We start from the raw sequence: 20,439 nt of genomic DNA on the forward strand, positions 1-20,439 counted from the left end.
TCTACATATTATACTCAATACAGGCTTTTTCTATACTAAGAGAAATTCTGTTGCCATCTGTTAAGATGTGTATTTTTAGTCTGGATATATTACAAATTAGGATGCATGCTCTGACAGAAAAGTAGACGGTACAATAAAGTACAGTATTAAAACAGAGGGATTGGGCTTAAACTGAGGAGGTAAAAAAGGAAGGCTTCTGTGAGAAAGAGTAAAACATTTCTGAAGACTGTTAGCATAGTCTACTGACAAAGAGGAAGGAAGAATATTTCAAGTAGTGGGTCTGGAGATGCGAGGGGTTTGGTGCACTGGGAAAACTAAAAAGAACCAGCATGACTATACCCTAAAGAGGAAGAAGAGAAAGAAAGGGATGAAGGTGGAGAGGTGAGCAGGGACCTGATCACGTGGAACCTTGTAGGTCACATGACTCCAGTTTTTAGGTTCCTGAATCTTCTCTGACAAATGAAATGACTTCATGAATTATTTTTTCTAAACTTTGAGTTTATTGGTTTTTGAAACCAATACAATTGTGCCAAAGCTGGCAAATATGTACACACATACACACACACACACATTACATAAAAGCACCTTCCCCGAGGGCCATATCATTATGAAGTCTATCCTATAGTCATATGCATGATTCTGGGTCAGCAGGGTGATTAGCTGAAATTTATCTCCATATTCATTTTCTCTCCACAGGAATGTTTCCTGCAGAGAGGCCCACAATATGAGGGTTTCTGTAAGAGATTTAAAAAAAAAAATTGCCTGCCAGCAGCACATGAATTTTCCATCAGTTTTTAGGATTTCTATCTGTTCAGCTGATACACCCATTTCCTCTGAAGAACAAATAGCTTCTTACTCTGCTCAGTGCCTTACTACGTTAAGGCCTGGCAGGAATAAATCTAAATTCTGTTTACCACCAGGGTAAACTGCCCTCTTATTGCATTCTTGTGGAAAGGCACTTTTTTTGGCATTCAGTATTCCCCAAATATTTATAGGTACTGAAAATGACACACCACATATATTGCAGACATCGAGCCCACTGCTTACTGCCATTGCTAATCTATATCCAATGATGATGCTCATTCTGTTGTTTTCTGGAAATAAATTATTTTGTTTTCCCAATTCTATCTACCCCAAACTATCTTACTTTTCTTCTCCACTCTTACTTTTCAGCTACTAATAACTATGCCTTTTAAGTTGTCTTTTTATTAAAAGTAATAAATTAAGACATTTATTTTTAAGTGCATTGTGACCAGCATATACGTTAGCACGCTCGGAGTATTCAGTTTACCAAAATTCATTTCAGTAGCAACAACATTCACTGAGTTTAGAAAAAAAACTTTCCACTTATAGTTAGTTAGTTACTTGTTAGTCTCACACAATTGTACCTTCCATACAGTATAATACTTTAAAATTAAGACAGCTTGAGGAAGTGATATCTTCTGTGGCTCTTCCTTAAAAGGAAGCCATTGACCATTTGCTGTGCTTGACTTTGATAGAGATAATACTAAGATTCCATCCGGTCATCCTGTGAATCAACGCTTATGGTGGAACCTTGGCTACTGGTATCAGCAGTTTCATAGGACTTTTGATCTTTGGCAAAGTTGATGAAAACCTATTTTTTAAGGGAAATAAAACCATTAGTGCTTGGTAAGCCAAAGGAAGAAATAGGGTTAGTTCACACACACACACACACACACACACACACACAGTGAAAGAGAAAAAAGAGAAGTAAAGTAGATATTATAGGGACATGTCCACACAGAAACATACATTCTCACTAGTATTCCTTTTATATATTCAAATTTAACTGGGGCAGGGGATGCCTGGATGGCTCAGTCAGTTAAGTGTCCCACTCCTGATTTCTCCTTGGTTGTCAGGGCTGTTGGATGGAGCCCCATGCTAGGCTCTGTGCTTGGCATAGAGTCAGCTTGCCCTTCTCCTTCTGCCTCTCCCTCTACTCACACTCTTTCTCTCTCAAAATTAAATAAAGTCTTTAAGAAAATTAACTGAGGTTTGAAAATAAAATCTATTTTATAGAACTATAATCATAATATCAATCTAAAGCTATAATTAAATGTCTATAACCACATATTTGCATTTATAAGATTTACATTAATATTTCTATCAAGTATAATCCAGGAACCCAAGCCAAGCCATTATCAAATGTTTATATAATGATGTTGAGAGAAATTTCACTAGTTTCAAGAGTTAGTGTACTAAAATAAAATTTGTATCAAGAGCCCACATTATGTTCAGTAAGCCAATTATTTAATAGGCAGACCTTTAGGACTTGGTCATAGATTCCTCCAGAACCTGAGATTCTACTTTTGTGTCAGACAGGGTCCTGGTAGTTGATTATAAGTCAAAGGCTAACATTTCTGGGTCAGTAAAGCCATAATTGGCTAAAACCCTCATAAAAAATTGTCCATAAAATGCAGCACTTAAGAGGCCCCTGAGGCCTAACGTTTAGACTCGTCCTTACAATAGATGCTATTCAATGTTCTATACATCAGGTTGGTTGAGCTCTACAAAATTAACACAGGGCAAAGAGGATGACGGATGACCTCTAAAGTCTCCAGTTATAGAAGATAAAATAAAATAAGACAGATGATGTGAGTGAAACAAAAAAATTCTGCATTTACTAGTTTGGTTGCCTGGACCTAGCAGATCTACAGGTCTGGCACTGAATTCTCTCTAGAAACCCCCGTCCTGTGCTAACCCTGGAAGCCAATCAATAATGTTATTTAAGAAATCTACCAAGGGCGGGGGTGGGGGGGGGAGAAAAATTTATCAAGGAGAAAGCAAAGTGTTAATAACTATTTGTTTTATGGATGAAAATAACATTTTGTTCCTTTATATATTCCTACAGCCTAATGAATATAAATGTCTTATAGAAAGGAAAAATCTTTTCTCCATTAAAAAATGGTTAATGCCTTTCACATTTTTTTTTTGAACATCCTAAAATGCTGTTAGAAATAAATTCAGCTAAGTTTTTCAGGTGCAAGCTTAGATATTGTTTCAATTACAAACAAATTGAATGTCATTAAAAAGAAATAACCAGAATGTGTAATAATTAAATGTGGCATTATGCACATGGATCATGGTAACCAGCTTACCTCTTCCAGAGTAGTCTGACTCACTAAGAAATTTGTGATATTTAAAGCAGTCTTGTTGGTTTCCAGCAGATCAAAAATGTTTGCTACTCCTCCTGCCGTGACTGGCACATGATACTCTAGCATGCTGAGGTGCTGATCCTGTGGGAACCAAAGGAAAAAATTAATTCTGCAATGTCAGGTAATATTGAGTTGACTAGACATAACTTGACCAAGAGCTAAGGAAAATACTGAAATTCATTCCGTTGACAATCATGAGACAGTGTAAAGGATGGCTATGTTTTGCAGCTAACAACCCGCAAAGATGAGATGAAAAGTTTTACAAATGTCAAAGAGGAAATAAAATTAAAAATCTAATGAAAATTCCCAAGTATTCTATTTTCCTGTGCACTTATAAAGTCCTTATAGTCTTGCCTAGAAAAAAATATTGTGAAATGGTATTTCAGATGTCAGATTATGCTCAGCTCACATAAGATTTTTTTTAAAAGAGATCACATTTAGAAATTTTGTTGTTTTAATGCTAGAACTGTACTAAAAGGCTAAGGATTAACTGTTCAATTTATATTGGCTAAAGAAGCTAGATTTCAAAAGTGCTGTGTAGGAAAACTTTCATTAATATATGCCATATCTGGGGCATCTGGACGGCTCAGTTGGTTAAGACTGCCTTCAGCTCCGGTCACGATCTCAGAGTCCTGGGATCGAGCCCCAGATGGGGCTCCCTGCTCAGTGGTAGTCTGCTTCTCCCTCTCCCTCTGCTCCTCACTTTCTCCTAATCCCCACTGGTGCCCACTGGTGCCTGCTTTCTCTCTCTCAAATAAATCAAATCTTAAAAAAATATGCCACATTGTTTCTTAATTTACCCTAAAATGCTTTCCAATTTCTTTATTTAGTCCATAGTATCACCATCTACTTAGTAATCTATTTTTGTTTCCATGGAGCATCTTTAATACCTTAATTTTCTACATATTCAATCAGTTACTATATCCTACTTGTTTTTTCTTCTAAAATGAGTCTCGCATTTAAATCTTCCCTCTCTACTTGCACCATTAACTCCATTCTCACCACTCCATACCTGAGTGACTGCCTCGGCCTCTTCCGTGGCCTAGAACCTGTATTTATTCACATATCCTGGCACAAAGCAGCTAGGATAATCTTTCCTGAGAACTATTTTATCAAGATATGTTCTTACTCCAGAATCTATCCCTGCAACCTAAATGGATCAGATGAAGACTGTGTATTTCACCTGGTTTTTATTTATTTTTATTTTTATTTTTTTTCCACCTGGTTTTTAAAACTTCTGTTACTGGATACCCCTCCTCTTCTCACTATCTTTGTTCACTGGCTAACCCCTCTTATTGACTGGTTATGCATTGCACCTGTCACTACCATCAGGCTATCTTATTTTTATTCCCAAAATGTTGCTCTTGCTATTTCTCTTCTAGGGATCTAGAAACAACTACATACTTGTCAAGAATGTTCTGTTTAGAAAGGAATGAAACTTTTATGATCACTCTATTTGCTTTGTATAGCTCTGGTCCTACAAGTAACAGACCAGGGTGAATGTAATCTCAAACCCAGTGAATAAACATAGATTTTTTTTTTTTTTTGGCTAAACACAGATTTCAACTCAGAAACTCACCAAAAGAAAAAGCACTATTGTGATTTGTGCAAAACAGAGTCCTTTAATTTTTAAATTTGATTTTAATTTAGGTGGTAGAAAATGGACTTTGATAAGAATCATAAAAGCTATTATTTCCTGGAGAAGCCAAGGTTTGGGAGGTAGAGACAAAGGTATTTTATAGAGATAAAAGAATTGTTTTAAAAAAATACACTCTATTTTGCTCTCTATAATCATGTCACATTAATATGGTGCCTTATAGTTTATGAAGTAGCTTTGTAGACATTTTATCATTTGTTTCTCACACCAATCTTATGAAGTAGATGTCATTATTCCTATTTTACAACGGGGAAAAATGAAGTTAAGAGACTTTAAATGTCTTGCTGGTAATCACACAGGCAGAGCCCAAGTCTTCCCATTTCTGTCCATCATTCCACACCTAATTTCTTTTATTTTAGTTTTTTAAAGAATTTATTTATTTGAGAGAGAAAACACGACTAGTGGGAGGGGCAGAGGGAGAAGCACATTCCCCTTTGAGCAAGAAGCCTGATGCAGGGCTCCATCCCAGGACCCTGAGATGATGACTTGAACCAGAATCAGATGCTTCACTAACTGAGCTGTTCAAGTACCCCTACATCTGCTTTCCTTTAAAAACATTCATTTGCTATAATCATCTTGTACAAACTACCTGTACATCAAAGATGTTATGATGATAGCTTTTTCTGTCACATGCATTTATTTTAAGTATGTACTATGTGAGATATATAAATATATATGCCTGCCCATCCTGTGGATATGCATATATAAGATCAAATTAAGTGAAAAATGTTTCAACTAGTGTGGGAATTAAGAACTTGATTTCCAAGCAGTTCTGTTTAAACTACTGTGGTCTTATCTTTCAAATGAGAGAAGCAAGAAGATAATCTTCTCTAGCTCTGACATTCACAAACTCTATTTTTTTTTTTGTAAGATGAAATGTCCTTGGTCATATAATATTTGTCATCCTTTAGTTCCTTAACATATGTAACTAGTAAACTAGTTGGGAATATAACTCAAAAACTAATAGCATGGTCATAAGGTCTTTGTGAGGAAGAAATAAATAAAGCTATATAAAAGGATCACATTTTATTTATGTATATATGTTATGTACGTATGTATTTATTTTAATGTAAGCCCTACCCCCATTGTGGGGCTCAAACTCATGACCCTGAGATGAGGAGTTGCAGGCTCTAAAGATTGAGCCAGCCAGGTGCCCTAGGACTACATTACTTTCAACTAGCTATAAAATGATATAATTAATTTGAAGATTCTATTTGTTCCTACTAAGTGTGTTTCAGAATATAATATGTAGCTTGAACTAATATATTAATAATAAGGCTATGTTCAACTTGAAAATAGTAAACAACCGTATTAGATTATGACTATCAAAACTAATCAAGACCAAAAGGCAGGACAATTTCCTACTTACTTTTAAGTATGTTTTTGGGAAGTGCAGTTGCATAAACCTTGTGAGGGTATCCATGCTCACTTTGGTATTCTTCAAGTGAACTTTGACAGTAAATCCTCGTCCAAACCTAGAAAGAAAAAGTGCAAAATGTGATAGGAGTTCTATTTTGCTGAAATAGCTCTCCTGGAATTCTAGGTAATGAAACAGGCCCCCAGCTGACCATTATTTCCCCCTTTTTAATATAAAGACTGCCATTTTCTCATAAAAGTTCAAGGTATGTTGCAACTGGAAATAGTGCCCTGCCATGATTTTTTATTTAGTTCTACCACTGTACAAAGTAACACTCCTTGGACAAAAGCTGCATTAGAAAGAAAACATAACTTGGCTTTCATTGATATCAATCAATTGGCAGTGGATGTCAATATCTGGGGTTAAATACTTTCTAATTTAAAACAAACAAGGTCTTAAAAGGCAAGTCATTGGAGTTTTGGTGTCCAAAGCGAAGATTAAAGTCACTAGGATTTTAAAAATGAATAAGAAATCAATATGCTAGCTGTTTGCCCAAGAATAGAGTTTGTAAGCAAGTCACAACAGACTCTCTGAGAACAATGTATAATGTCCCTTTCCTCCTTCTACCTTAATTATCTTGTTTAATACTATTTTATAAGAAAACCAGGTTGTACAGATAAAGGTATAAAGTAATGTCCTGAAGTTTTGAGATTAACATAGATATGTATAAGTGCATATGCACTCTGGCAAATATAAATATTAATTTAATTTTAATTTGATAATATATTTATGTACATTTCCCCAAAGTATTCTTGATTAAAAGGTTTTGAATGCAGTAAAAATGTTAAGTAGCTTGCTGAAAGCCTGTGCAAATGGCAAATGAACACGCTAGATAAAAATCTGTGCTTTCATGTACTTGTCAAGGTCTAATTTGTTATCGAGTAAATTCTTGAAAACTACTTTCCGAGAGTATTTGTGTTGTAGATTTTCTTTTAAGATCTTTTAGTAAGATAATTTAAGGTAAATCGATTATCAACTTTTTCTTTCCAGTTTTACCTCTCATTATAGGAAAATTGTTGAGTATTCCTCTAAGGTAAGTATGGTACTTTTAGATTGACTTCCCAACATCATATGTTAAACAATACAATTGTTCTTCACCTGTTTTATTTTTTTAAAAGATTTATCTATTTGAGAGAAAGAGAGAGAGAGAGAGAGCGAGCATGGTGGGGAGGGGCAGAGGGAGAGGAAGAGAGAATGGCAAGCAGACACCCTGCTGAGTGCAGAGCCCAATGTGGGGCTCATTCTCAACCTTAAGATCACAGCCTGAGCTAAAACCAAGATTCAACTGCTTAGCCAACTATGCGACCCGGGCACCCACCTTACCTGCTTTTTATATGCTGCAAAGATCCAATACATTGGAACCTTCCATTTACCATAATGGCCAACCTGGTACAGAGAGCCTCACATTCTTCCATGCTGAAAGACAGAATCACATCAGCATTCTGAGCACAGAAAAGTGCTCATAAGCATAAGCTTAAATGTTTCATTATGGCACCTTAGAAATACTATTTTAGTTCCTTAAAATGTCTTTTCCCTTGAAGGACACAAAAAATATATTTTAAAATATAAATGAAATGTCTTCACATAGGGTTTATTACTCTTTATTCTCCAGCTTGAAGCCATCTCTCTCACCTGGAATGCCCTCTCATCAAACACAGTATTTCTTTCAACCTCTTTCAAGCTTAGGCTTAAGACCTACATTCCCTGAGAAATGTTTCCAAAATAATCTTGAGCTTTTTTCATGATGCTTCATACTCCATATTCAGTTGGCTTTTATGCTTTGTTATTTATAAGTAGTTAACCTGTACTTGATTATATAATCTCTCATTTCAAGAACTATGACAACTAGTAGAGATCCTCTCCACTTTGTACAAAAGTAAATGGAAATTAAAGATTGCCTTCAGAACATGTAGTGTGCCGGGCAAAGCTAGGATATGAACAAGTCTCTTAATTATAAATAAATCTAGAATTTTTTCTATTATATGGTAATTGCAGTGAAGGGATGACTTTAATACAGGCTTACCTTGTAAGGAAGGCACAGATAAGATGCTTCAGTAGCCTTTTTACTGAATTGATTGGAAGGGTCTACTTCATAGAGGAGGCTTAGAGATTAAAACTTAGATTTTGTGAAAAGACCATTTCAGGTAGAAAGCACAGGCAGAGAGAGGGTGTGGTGATAGGGAAGGGCAGTGAATGTATGTGGAACCACTAGTCATTCAGATGGACTGGTAGGTGGGGTTGTCATGGTAAAAAAAAAAAAAAAAAAAGACTGGAAATTTAGATAAGGCCAGAAAATAAAAGACCTTTCATACTAAGGTGGAGGATAATGAATTTTATGCAATAGGCAACAGGGATTCTTAGTTAAATTGAGAAAGTCACAAGTCCCTTTTCATTTAAGAGAAATTTGTTTTTACTTTTTAAAAAAAATTTCTTTTTAAAGATTTATTCATTTGTTTTAGAGAGAGAGAGAGAGAGAGAGAGCACATGCATGCGCACGCACACAAGTGGGAGAGGGGCAAGGGGAGAGAATCAAGTGGTGGACTCTGCATGGAGCGCAAAGCCCCATGTGCGGCTTGATCTCAAGACCCATGAGATCGTGACCTGAGCCGAAATCAAGAGTTGGATGCTTAAGAGGCTTAGCCACCCAGGGGCCCTAAGAGAAATTTGTTTTTAGAAAGATTGCTTAGGCCCCATCCTACCCGCCACAGGAGCTGGATTCTCACACGAAACCTGCCTGACTTCCTCCTCTGACTGCAAACATAAAATACTTTAATCCAATTGTGGATTCACTATCAATACGTAATACGTAGGATTACCTCTTCCCCTCTCTCCTCCTAAAATCCTGTCAATGGCTTTAAAGTTGCCACATGCAGTTTACCTGTGAGACGTGAGGATGACTGAACATTTATTCTGAACTTCTTCTGAAATGATCTTCCAGAGGTGCCGTTTCGACTTAGGATCCATCCCAGAGCTCGGCTCATCCTTAATAGAAAGTTACAAGAAAAATTTATCAAATTAATTAATTTTTGATGAGGTTCTTTACATGAATCACTGCGTCTCACTTGCCTAGAACAGAAATTACTTTGCAAAGTCCTGTGACGAACTTGTTTTATACTTAATAGGCTTCTTTCTGCTGCTGTCAAAAAGCTCAAAATTAATCATTTAAAATTGTCAATCTGTTTTAAAAAGTGTCTCAGTGAAGTTGACACCCTGTTACTTTACACTTGTCTCATATTTCTTTGGAAAAAAAATCTGCTTCAATTACTGACAAAGTGGAGTTTCTTCATTTAATACTACATTGTCACATATATATATCTGAAGCTGCATCAACAAGATTGCTACCTTGCTCCTGATAGTAGAATTGTGGCTATGAGTGATACGCAGAGAACATAATTTGACTTTTCAGTTAATATTTGAGGTGTATTTAAAATTCTATGGTATTAATTGAAATGTAATCCTCTTTGGAGAAATAAAAAATAAGATTTGCAGAAATTGCCATGTAGAAAATATAAATTATATTTTAAAGTAAATGTTTGGAAAATTATACAGACATAAATTCAAAATGCAAAAATAGATAATCTAAACAAGCAGTAATAGATTCTGAGAGAGAATTAAATTAACAAATTAGAGGTCAAGATGTGGAAATAATTAAAGATAACGTATTTGCAGTTGTACATAGGATTATCTGAGGCTTATTATAGTAAGAGATTAAAGGAATGAGTGTTGATTTGGGGAAACAGGAAAAGATATCTTGTCACTGCTCCTATTTTTGAAGGTGATAGCATATATGGCAAATGCATATGGCAGAAAATATGATAGCTTTCTCTCATAGCTTGTATTTCAGTTCATCTCATTACTGCATAACATTTGCATAGCACTTTTAAACATTTTAAGTACTTTACATCGATTGTCTCATGGGGGTGCCTCAGGGTTGTTTTGTTCAAGTTAAGGGATACTTAGACAATAAAATTACACCATAAGCGTCAGTTGGTAGGGACGTAATGCATTATAAGCTTCTGGTATTATAGAAAGAGAGGTTGGCATCCCTCTGCTGGGCAGTTTAAATGATTTGGTCCTCTGTATGACTTAGTCCCTGGAATAATGTGCTGATTTATAGCTGAATTTGTATGGCATATGATTAAAACCCTTCTGAAGTTTGGAGTTCTTTGAATGAAGGGATCTTCCAAGATAAGGGCAAGTTCATTTCTCAGAAATAAGCCCTTTCACAATGTTTGGCCTGAAGAGCAGGATGCCCTATAATCTCTATGGGTAATTTGTATTTCCAAATGATTAATTTTCCAGCTCTTAACCAAAATAAAATATGTAGAATGCATTTCTTGCCTCCAAAGAATTCAAATAAAATAGAAAGGCAACATTGTCAATCACACCCCAAACTAGGTAACTCATATTTTTAAGTAACAAGGAAATGAAATTTCAGAACAACACATTGCCCTAAAATGTATCTTTCTGTTTTAGCAGAAGTTGGAAAATATGTTGGTTCACCTGATGAGTTACTAACTACAGATTTCTTCAGTAATAGACAGTCAAATTCTTCCATATTTCATAATATTACTTATTTGAATACCTGAATTTGTTTTGGCTACTTCCTGTTCACATGACAAGTGTTTCTTCTGAAATGGACTAGCCATAGCTCTTTGCTGATATAAATTCCCTTAATGAGATAGTATATGTAAGATGTTTTGCAAAATAATCAGCATATAGTGAGACTTCAGTAAAGGTTTATGGCAACGATGAAAATAAAATGTTACACACACTATTGGGTATGTGGGTCTAATTATGTGGTCGCCTTTTCCATAATGATCCTCTTACCAGCAGCAGAATGGAAGGTTTCCCTATCAAGGCTAGTGCTGTGGATAATTTTCTTTTCGTGCCATAACTGCACAAAGAGGTAGCTCTGTCCTTGTAGGGCATCAGGTGAAGTCTCCTAAGGAGTTTATGAACAGTCTGTGGGTGGAAAACAGGAGTTAGGTTGTGATCTTCCCCTGCCAAAATTCTAACAGCATTACATGGAAAAAAGAATTGTGAAAGTTCTATAGTGAAGAAACACATACCTGAAAACAATTCAACACTATACCCAACATATTTTATTTTTACTTTTAAAGGTCCACCTAAAAATTAATAATCATTTAAAGGGAGAAGAAATTCTGTAGAGGCTCATTTTCAGATGGGATTTTTTCCCCTAAATGTGAGTGTGTGTGTTTACAATTGTGGGTTGCACTTTCTGCAGGATTTCTTTATACAACTTAAAAGAGCTGAAAGAGAATTTGACCCTTCATAAGGCAGGTTTCTCATGGATCGTCCTCACTGTTTCATCTTTCTTCTTATGGAGGGGGCAAGTTGTCACAAAGGCTTTATGTCTATTTAAAACTGACCCAGTATCAAAATTTCAGCACATTAACTTAGGAATCATGGGTTCTTGAGACTATTTCTGTAAACAGCTCTGGCAAATAGTGGAATCCTAGGAAGATTTCAACAGGTCCTCAGATTGCACAAATAGAGGAACCTGCCGGAAGGGTTAGCCATTCCATTAAAAAGGCAAATGATTGCAGTGAAGTCCGAAACCACATTAAAAAAACCAAACTGGAAGCTATTTGATTTTATGTGGGCAGTTTGCAGGGAATTCCATGTTTCGAAACTTATCTAAACACTAGAGGATGTACAGACATCACCAACCAATGCTTAGCCCAGAGCCTAAGGATCTTTTATTGGATAGTTCTTAAAAGGTAACCGAGCAAACACAGGTCCAGGAGCTTCTGCAGCTGAGTTCAGAGGTGTATAGCTGATCTTCACAACTAAGGTAAGACTGCCTCAGTGCTCACTGACAGGAAGGAAATGCTATAGTTTTCCAGATTTCAACTTAGTTGTGAGCATAGGGGTGGGTGGGCGGTGGCGGTGACAGTAATCGTTTTCAAATGAACTAGTTTTCACACTTCTACTCACTTCTTTAATATCTTTTTCTGGAATTCCATGTATCCTGGCATAGAAATACAGGTGTTCTTCTACGGACACCAGGTCATCTAAGGCATCTTCCTGAGGGCAGTATCCAACCAATGAGCTGTGTGAGTCAACGTGACCCAGAGATCTGAATTGAAAAAAAGCAAAGACACAGATGCATTTCAAAAGGTATGTCCCTTCTAGTTCCCAAATGTTGGGAAAACAGCTCTATTTTGGTCATGGTGATTGGTGATTCTACTAAAAAGAGGTAAAATATCCCACCATATCCCACATCACACTGGAAAGTTTAAAAATTCACACTTGATCTGGAATAGCTATTTTTTCTCTAAGGATTACAAAATAAAAGAGGCTTCATTTTAATTTTTTTTCATGTAATTATGTTGTGCTCGTTAAGTTGAAGCCATGGTTTTTCATACCCAGTTTTATTTCTTATCAGAATATTTCCACTTGAAGGAATTATGTCTCCTGTCAGCATCTTGAAGATAGTTGTCTTTCCTGCTCCATTCACCCCAAGAAGGCCAAAGCACTGGTTTGGGAGAGAAAAAAAAAAAGATATAAATCTTAATCCAAACCAAAGACATGTTACTATTATGTCCTGTTCCTCTTTCTCTCTGGGTGAAATAAATTACAAAGAAAAATAAATCATTGGAATTATTCATAGATACTGTAGTATTCCGTTGACGTTTGATAAAACTTTCTCTTTTAAAACAAATGGTTACTTACATATCTGAACATTTGTATGTATACATAGGACTTATTTTACATATTATCTTATATTATCTCTGTGACATGATAAAACATCCCACAAGAAAGATATGCTACCTTGACAAAGTAATTATATTTATAGATTTCACATTATTTACACAAAATCACAACTTTACTGGATAAGCCGCTGAAGGAATAATTTCTTTATGCTGTTGAATAGATTTGATGCATTTGGTTTGCAGCTCTGCTCCCAAAACTAAGGAAAATGCTGGGCAGCCTGGGTGGCTCAGCGGTTTAGCGCCACCTTCAGTCCAGGGCGTGATCCTGGAGACCGGGGATGGAGTACCAGGTCGGGCTCCCTGCATGGAGCCTGCTTCTCCCTCTGCCTCTCTTTCTCTCTCTCTCTCTCTCTGTCTCTATGAATAAATAAATCTTAAAAAAAAAAAAAACAACTAAGGGAAATGCTCACATTCTCTTTCACCTTTCAACGCTGCCTTAATATTTCTTCCTTTTTTGTTTTTAAAGATTTACTTATTAGACAGAGAGTGCTTGAGTGCACACATGAGCGGGGGAAGGGGGAAAGGAAGAGGGAGAAGCTAAAGCAGACTCCACGCAAAGCACCGAATCCAGCTCGGGGCTCGATCCCATGACCCTGAGATTATGACCTGAGCTGAAATTAAGAGTCAGATACTTAACTGAGTCACCCAGCTGCCCCAATATTTCTTCCATAAAAACAACAAGAATAACTACAGGTACAGTTCTAGGACCTCACTTCTGACCACTGGTCTCTTTATGCTGTCTTTCACAGATGGCTGAAAACTAAAAGTTGAAGAGAGCACCCTGCACAGGCATCTTGACCAGAAGCCACCCCAGTGAGGACAACAGCTTGGCAAGGGGCTCAGGACTGGGGGTGTGGTAAGTCCTCTCTGTTAAGAGGGAAGATTTAGAGGGTAAATAACACATGGACGTGTATAAATTTTAAATACAGCATACATCAAGATATTCAGGAGTTGACATCCATATTTCTAGAAAAAAATATAGGAAAAGATAAAGATTTTTATCACTTAGCACGCCAATATAAAGGACTGTTGACAACAAAGCAGTGCTCCTCACCTCCCCAGCGGGTATCCCGATGCTGATGTTGTTTACAGCGATAATCTTTTTGTGGATCAGCTGATAGGTTTTTGTGAGCCGATGGAGCTGGACCAGGTCAAATTCACCGGCACCATTCTCCACTCTGAGTCTCTCAGCCCTTACATCTTCATCTTCGTCTATTGTCTCCATTACAGGCGAAGAATTAAATTTTCTGAAGAAGAGTCTAAAATATGGGCCCAGTGATTTTGCATCAGTAATTTTGAATTGGCACCACTCAATTTTGACATGTTTTAATGGGTTCTCACTTCACCAAAAGTGTGCAATCACACACTAGGTTTGTTTTAAATTTGTTATGTATGATGCTACTTAAATAAGTTAAAAATTAGTACGAATGCCCTTCACCATATTCAATATGGTATTTGGAAAGCAAGTCTGCTTTCCATGCCTTAAATGCTTTCAGATCCATTGTAATAATTCAGTTAGTTTGGGTTTGAAAGTTACTTCCTAAAAGAGAGACCAGAGTCATTAGGTCATTAGTAAGCAACACTTAGAAGTCCATGATCAATGAGCATCTTTAAAAAAAAAATCCTTTCCTTTTTATTTCTTCTTTAATCACCAATGACATGAATGTTCCTCTATGTTCTGTTTACTGTGAATGTCTTACCAAGGATCTAGCCAATATATTAAGGTTATCAGTCCTGAGAACTAAGTCTCAAAGCTACCTCAGTATCTTGCCTAACATACACTAAAGTGAACCAAACCAAATTTAAAAACCCAACAAATCAATTCAGGTCTTCCTCCCAATGTCCCTGTTTCTTTTAATGATATCCCCAGAGATTCCAACTGTGATGTATTCTTTGAATCTTCCCCATTCCAAACTCTGCTCATGTAGTCAGTCTCCTAGCACTGGAAATGCCTTGTAACACCCAGTCATCAATCATGTTCTGTCTATTTCTATTATCATCAGAGGCTTTCACTCTTTCTCACCTAAATTCTTCAGGAATCTCAAATTGCTCCAGTATCTCTGACTCTTCCATTCTAATCTGTAGGACCTTCACAGAATCACATTCCCTAAAGCACCATTTGATCAGGTTGCTTTCTGGTCAAAACCTTTATTGGACTACTATTTGTTGAATAAAGTCCAAATCATCTCTCTAACTAAGTAGAGACCCCACAGTCTTCCAGCCATGTGCTGGAGCTCCTACTATTTTATTACATTTATTCTATGTTCTAATCACATTGTATTTATTACTCACTTATCAAATACAATCCAAGTTTTTTTGCTAGATCTTTGCTTTTGTCATTTTTTTCATTATATTTAATTTATATTTTATTTTTCCATAGGTGATGCCTGTGTCTTATGTATTAAAAAGGTACTAAAGAATATATAGTGAGAAGTAAGTTTCCTTCAATTCTATACAGTTCTCTTCAGTAGGGCACCCATAATTAGAGACAGTCTATGCATATGGATATATAAATTATAGTTCTTTTAACTCAAATGGTAATATACATTACACAAAGTTCTGAAACTTGCATTTTTCATTTAATAAAAATCAGTAGTAACCCCAAATATTACATATAGAACTGTATGGGTCTAATGGCTGCCATAGTGTTTCACTTATGAAAAAATCATACAATTTATTGAACCATCTTTACATGCTAGACATTTAGGTTGTTTCATTCTTTTGCTATTAAGAATGGTTGCTATGATGGATGACTTTACAGATACATAATTCTGCAAATATGTGAACATATTTATAGGAAAAACTGCTAGAAATGGAATAGCTGGGTAAATGGTATATATATTTCTTTTTATTTATGATTGTTTTCACTCAATCTCCTTCTCCCAAACCCACTGCTAATATTATACTTAGTCTTCTCCCCCATTTCTACTTTCTTTCCATCCTCTTAAACTCAACTCAAACACTACATCTTTTGTTTATGTATTTTCTCTGTACCACTGAATTTTAATTTCTTTAAGGCTAACAATTGAGCTTATTTAATTTTATTCTCTCATTCTACAATAATACTTACACTTGGTAAGGTTTGATAACTATTTTCTGAATGAAATGAATAATAAATTACACTACCATTTTTTAAAGTTTTTTGAGTACAACATTTCCATTTTACTAAAGGAAAGATGACTAGGGACCCCTTCCTAAATATTTTGAATTGGGTTCTCTCATGGATGTCAAATGCTATGCTTTCATTTTATTTACCTGAGTTTCTTTATTAGCCATTCATTGATTAAGAGCCGCAAGAAAAAGAACATGGTGCCCTGAGAAACCAAAGCCACGAACATTGCACCTAGTTTATCCATCTCAAAGGTTTCACTCGGGTACTCCACTCCATATGCTTTTAAGAAGTCTAGGACTGACTGCTGTTGAGAAAGTTCAATCAAACCGTAGCCAAAGCAGAATTGTGGAAAAATCAGGAAAATGCGCTTGAGGGTTTCAGAAATAAGTTCTAAAGTCTGAAATGAGAGAAAAAAAAAAAAAAAACAAAGTTGTTAGACTTCCAACAAATTGACAAAAAAGTATAACTAGATGTGGACAAATATTAAAACTTGAGAAATTCATCTAGATTGGCAATTATTTCTCATGTATGTTGAATTTACACGTATTTACTATAACCAAACAGTAGAGATTTATGACTAAAAAACAAGCAGAAAAGGATTATCTTTTTCTTGAGATGATGTATGATTAGACCAAATCCTGGCAGCAGAATCACTTCTAGTCCTGCCTGACATCCCAGGAATGCAGAAATAGCCAAGGTGTTGGGATCTGATGCAGGTTATTGGTCATGCCTGAGTAGAGGAGGTAGTTGGAAGGTCAAGTTTTAGAACCTTAGATAACTCTACTTGAAGAGGGATTAAAATGGTGAAATGAGATGAAAAGAGAGACAACCTATCTCAATGAGGAGCAAATGGCTCATTTTCGTGTTATTCACACTTGGGCCAACCACTTGCAACTCATGAATTGTCTTCTTCCTCCTGGAGTATGCTCATGTATTCCTCAGTTCAGTTCATTTCCTCTCTATTCTTTCCCATTCAATTGCCTAGTACTGTTAGTGCTTCCCTTCCCACTAATTATAGTTGTCAGCTCTGAATGGAAAGTGATGCTTACAATGAAGTAGACTCCAATACATGATTGAAAGGGAATGAATTAGGTTTGTTCTCTGTGAACATTCAAAAAAGTCTTAACCCATAGTCATAGAACTATAAGCTATTGTCCTTGTTACTATCATACAATAACAATTGGTTAATGAGTAAAAAGTTTAGCCGACCAGTTGGTTGCATGATTTTTATAGTGTCATACTATATATTTGATTTAACCTCCACTACCCCACTTAAACCCTATCAAATGTTGGTAGCTTTGACACCGGGTAAATATAATCATAGGCCTTAACCCAGATGGAGCCTAAAAAGAATTTCAAAAGACTGTAGCTTCTCCTCTACTACATTTAATAGAATTAAATGAAATTCCTTTTTTCTATTAGATAATGTGAAGTACAGAAAAATCTTTTCACCTTGAACATGTTGAAATGTTTAATACATTTATTGAAGTTTAGCAGACTAATAATGGACCTTACCGGATCATTAGGCTTTTCCTTGGAAAGAAAGTACACCACTGACAAGGAAACAATGGAATTGATGCCAAAAAAAAGGTTGATGCAGACGTAAGTGATGAAAGCCATTCCGGTTTCATGGAAGAGCCCAGCCAGCAAGTACATCCAAGAAAATGTGGCATACCTGCATGTTAATAATACTGAGGATTAAATTTATGCCTTCATTATTATTCTTTCACAAACAAACAAATAAAACCTTTGATAGGGTTTTGAAAATAAACATTAGGGATAATTGCTAGAGCTCTTATAGTTAGATCTCTTTTTTACAACATTTTTTGACAAATCCTTTGGATTTTTTAAAGTGATAGTAAGAAGCCTCTCTTTTATGGAAATTTGAGTAATTCTATATCATCACAACTACAAAGTGATTCCTTCTAGAGATGGTTTCATCCTACCCAGGAAGTTTTTGTTTGTTTTCTCAGAATAAGATTTAATCAATATAAATCTTATAATTTAATGTTGAGGAAAAATAATGACATTATTATAAGCTAGCTAAGCAGACAGGGATTGCTCAGAAGCTGCATGTCCTGCTATGAGCAAACATTAGAGCAACCTTTCTGGTTATGAAGAAGAACTAGAGACAAAATCATCCTTCATCAGCTACATTGTGAAGCCGATGGATACTATCCAAGCATTTAGGCAGACAGAACTGCTATGCTGAGCACTGATTATATCAACCTGTACTACCTGCATTGCCCTCTAATGCAGACATAATACTGTGTGTGTGTTAGATATCTATAAAAATATAAATAAGGGGATCTCTGGGTGGCTCAGCAGTTAAGCGCCTGCCTTTGGCCCAGGGCGTGATCCTGGAGTCCTGGGATTGAGTCCCATATTGGGCTCCCTGCATGGGGCCTGTTTCTCCCTCTGCCTGTGTCTCTGCCTCTCTCTCTCTCTGTGTGTGTCTCTCATCAATGAGTAAATAAAATATTTAAAAATAAAATAAAATAAAATATACATGGTACACATACCTTATGCTACATATTCTCATGATTTGTCAATACATAAATCCTTACATGTACACACATTTTGCTGACCATTCTAAAACATCCATTTTTATATAAATTAAATTACATATGTAGATTGCTAAGCATGACACTTGATACTTTGTAAGTACTTATTAATGTTATATATTACTATTAATGACAATGGCATTCATTTTCAGAAGTATTGTATTTTACAAACTGTGGACTAGCATGTGTAATGTACTGTTAGTCATCATTCCTGGCTTCTGAAACCCCAAGATAATTGTAAATTACCTAATGAGATTTAGGTTCTGTGCCTAGGAACACTTAATTTTGTTCATTCTTTCACAGCAGCTTACCCAAACAGCAGAAGTAGGAGAGATACAGCACCGAGATTGTTTCCACTGTAGAAGGCAGGTAACTTGAAAATTGCAATGACACCAATTGAAAATGCCACAGGCACCAAGTAGAAGGCCTGGGGGAGGGGAGCATGTAAAACAAGGCTTAATATATGGCAAATATTTTCCCAAAAACATCAATAGCCCATCTAATTAAAACTATAATAAGTTGACCTTGACATACGTTAAGGAATGAGTTTTTGTATATGTTCCCATTCCTTGCAATGTTCAGCTCATTTTACACTGATTTCACTCTAGATTTTGTCTCCTGAAATATAAGGTCAAGCCAGGCTCCATCTTTATAAATGTACATGGAGTCCCTGGTGTTCATGCCTCCAGGCTTTGAGACTGGGGATCATTCAGTGACAGAGGTGCAGCAAGAAAGATAAGACAGTCGGGTGTCTTGGTATTAGATTCGGTCCTCAAAGTATTGATTTCATTTTGAATGCTGGAACACTCTCAGGTGGTTGATTTCTAAGGCTTGGTTATCAGTGTGAGCCACTCTGTGTAAAACAGCAGGGCAGTGGGTTCTGCACATTCTTGGAATCACGGGTATATGAACAAAGAACTCAGTGTTTTATTGACAAACAGAAATATTAAACGCTGTGCAGGTTGCAGCAAGATGCACACTATGAAGGAGATGATAATTTAATTTGGGGATGTGGGGGGGGGGGAATCTCCTAAATTGGAAGAAGCACAAGACAGATGACGACAAAATCTAAGTAGTAAGGAGCCCTTCACAGAAATGTGTACTTTAAGCTTTCTTAGCATTAAAGCTCCTATTAGTCCAGAGGAGTCATTACCAATTCTTTTAGATTTGACTCCTTCCACAAATGCATTTCAGACCCCACTGGATACATTAACAAAGTGGATATGCAGTTAATTACTCTCCAGCTCTTCAAGACAATGATCTATACAGTAACTCAGACAATTTTGCCATAATCACCAGGCAAATGCATACCACATCCTGGGCTTTTCGCCAATACGGGTACATTTGGAGTCAACAAAACCATTTGGACTTTGGGACCATTTTATGCAACTGAGAGAGCCGTCAATGAAGTTCATCCTGTAACGTCCCAGCTTATTTTCTCTAATATGTCACTCATCAGGGAATGCTACTTCAAAGTTTTTACTATTGGTTGATTAAATTTTTAGAAGCTTGATTATCTGGGACCATTGGACAAGGCTATTTTGCTAACTTCTATTTCTCCAGAGTGGTGGCTCTCAAACTTTAGTATGCATAAAATCATTTAAAGGATTTTGTTAAAAACGCATATCCTGGCTCCACTCCCAAGATATAGAACTAGTAGGTCTGGAGTGGGGCCCAGGAATCTGCATTTCAATAAATGTCCTGGGGAATTTGATATAGATGGTCCTTAGACCATTGATAAGAAGAGAGGTGGATCTTTCCTCTAACTATGGA

General features: G+C 36.3%; 1 protein-coding gene across 2 annotated transcripts in view; it reads right to left on the reverse strand.

Moving 5' to 3' along the window:
* Nucleotides 1–521: 521 nt before the first annotated feature.
* ABCA12 (ATP binding cassette subfamily A member 12) overlaps nucleotides 522–20,439 on the reverse strand; it is a 288,195-nt gene continuing 268,277 nt past the window's right edge. For both annotated transcript variants that reach the window (XM_041736980.1, XM_041736981.1), the window contains 12 exons: nucleotides 18,978–19,093; nucleotides 17,618–17,777; nucleotides 16,246–16,499; nucleotides 14,045–14,249; nucleotides 12,643–12,752; nucleotides 12,212–12,353; nucleotides 11,081–11,215; nucleotides 9,129–9,232; nucleotides 7,574–7,666; nucleotides 6,203–6,308; nucleotides 3,120–3,257; nucleotides 522–1,615 (listed from right to left, as the gene is read on the reverse strand). In XM_041736980.1, coding sequence (XP_041592914.1) covers nucleotides 1,508–1,615; nucleotides 3,120–3,257; nucleotides 6,203–6,308; nucleotides 7,574–7,666; nucleotides 9,129–9,232; nucleotides 11,081–11,215; nucleotides 12,212–12,353; nucleotides 12,643–12,752; nucleotides 14,045–14,249; nucleotides 16,246–16,499; nucleotides 17,618–17,777; nucleotides 18,978–19,093 — 1,671 coding nt within the window. In that variant the 3' untranslated portion in view covers nucleotides 522–1,507. The remainder of the gene's footprint in view (nucleotides 1,616–3,119; nucleotides 3,258–6,202; nucleotides 6,309–7,573; nucleotides 7,667–9,128; nucleotides 9,233–11,080; nucleotides 11,216–12,211; nucleotides 12,354–12,642; nucleotides 12,753–14,044; nucleotides 14,250–16,245; nucleotides 16,500–17,617; nucleotides 17,778–18,977; nucleotides 19,094–20,439) is intronic.

The sequence above is a fragment of the Vulpes lagopus genome, chromosome 22 (genome assembly GCF_018345385.1).
Source record: "Vulpes lagopus strain Blue_001 chromosome 22, ASM1834538v1, whole genome shotgun sequence".
Classification (NCBI taxonomy): Eukaryota; Metazoa; Chordata; class Mammalia; order Carnivora; family Canidae; genus Vulpes; species Vulpes lagopus.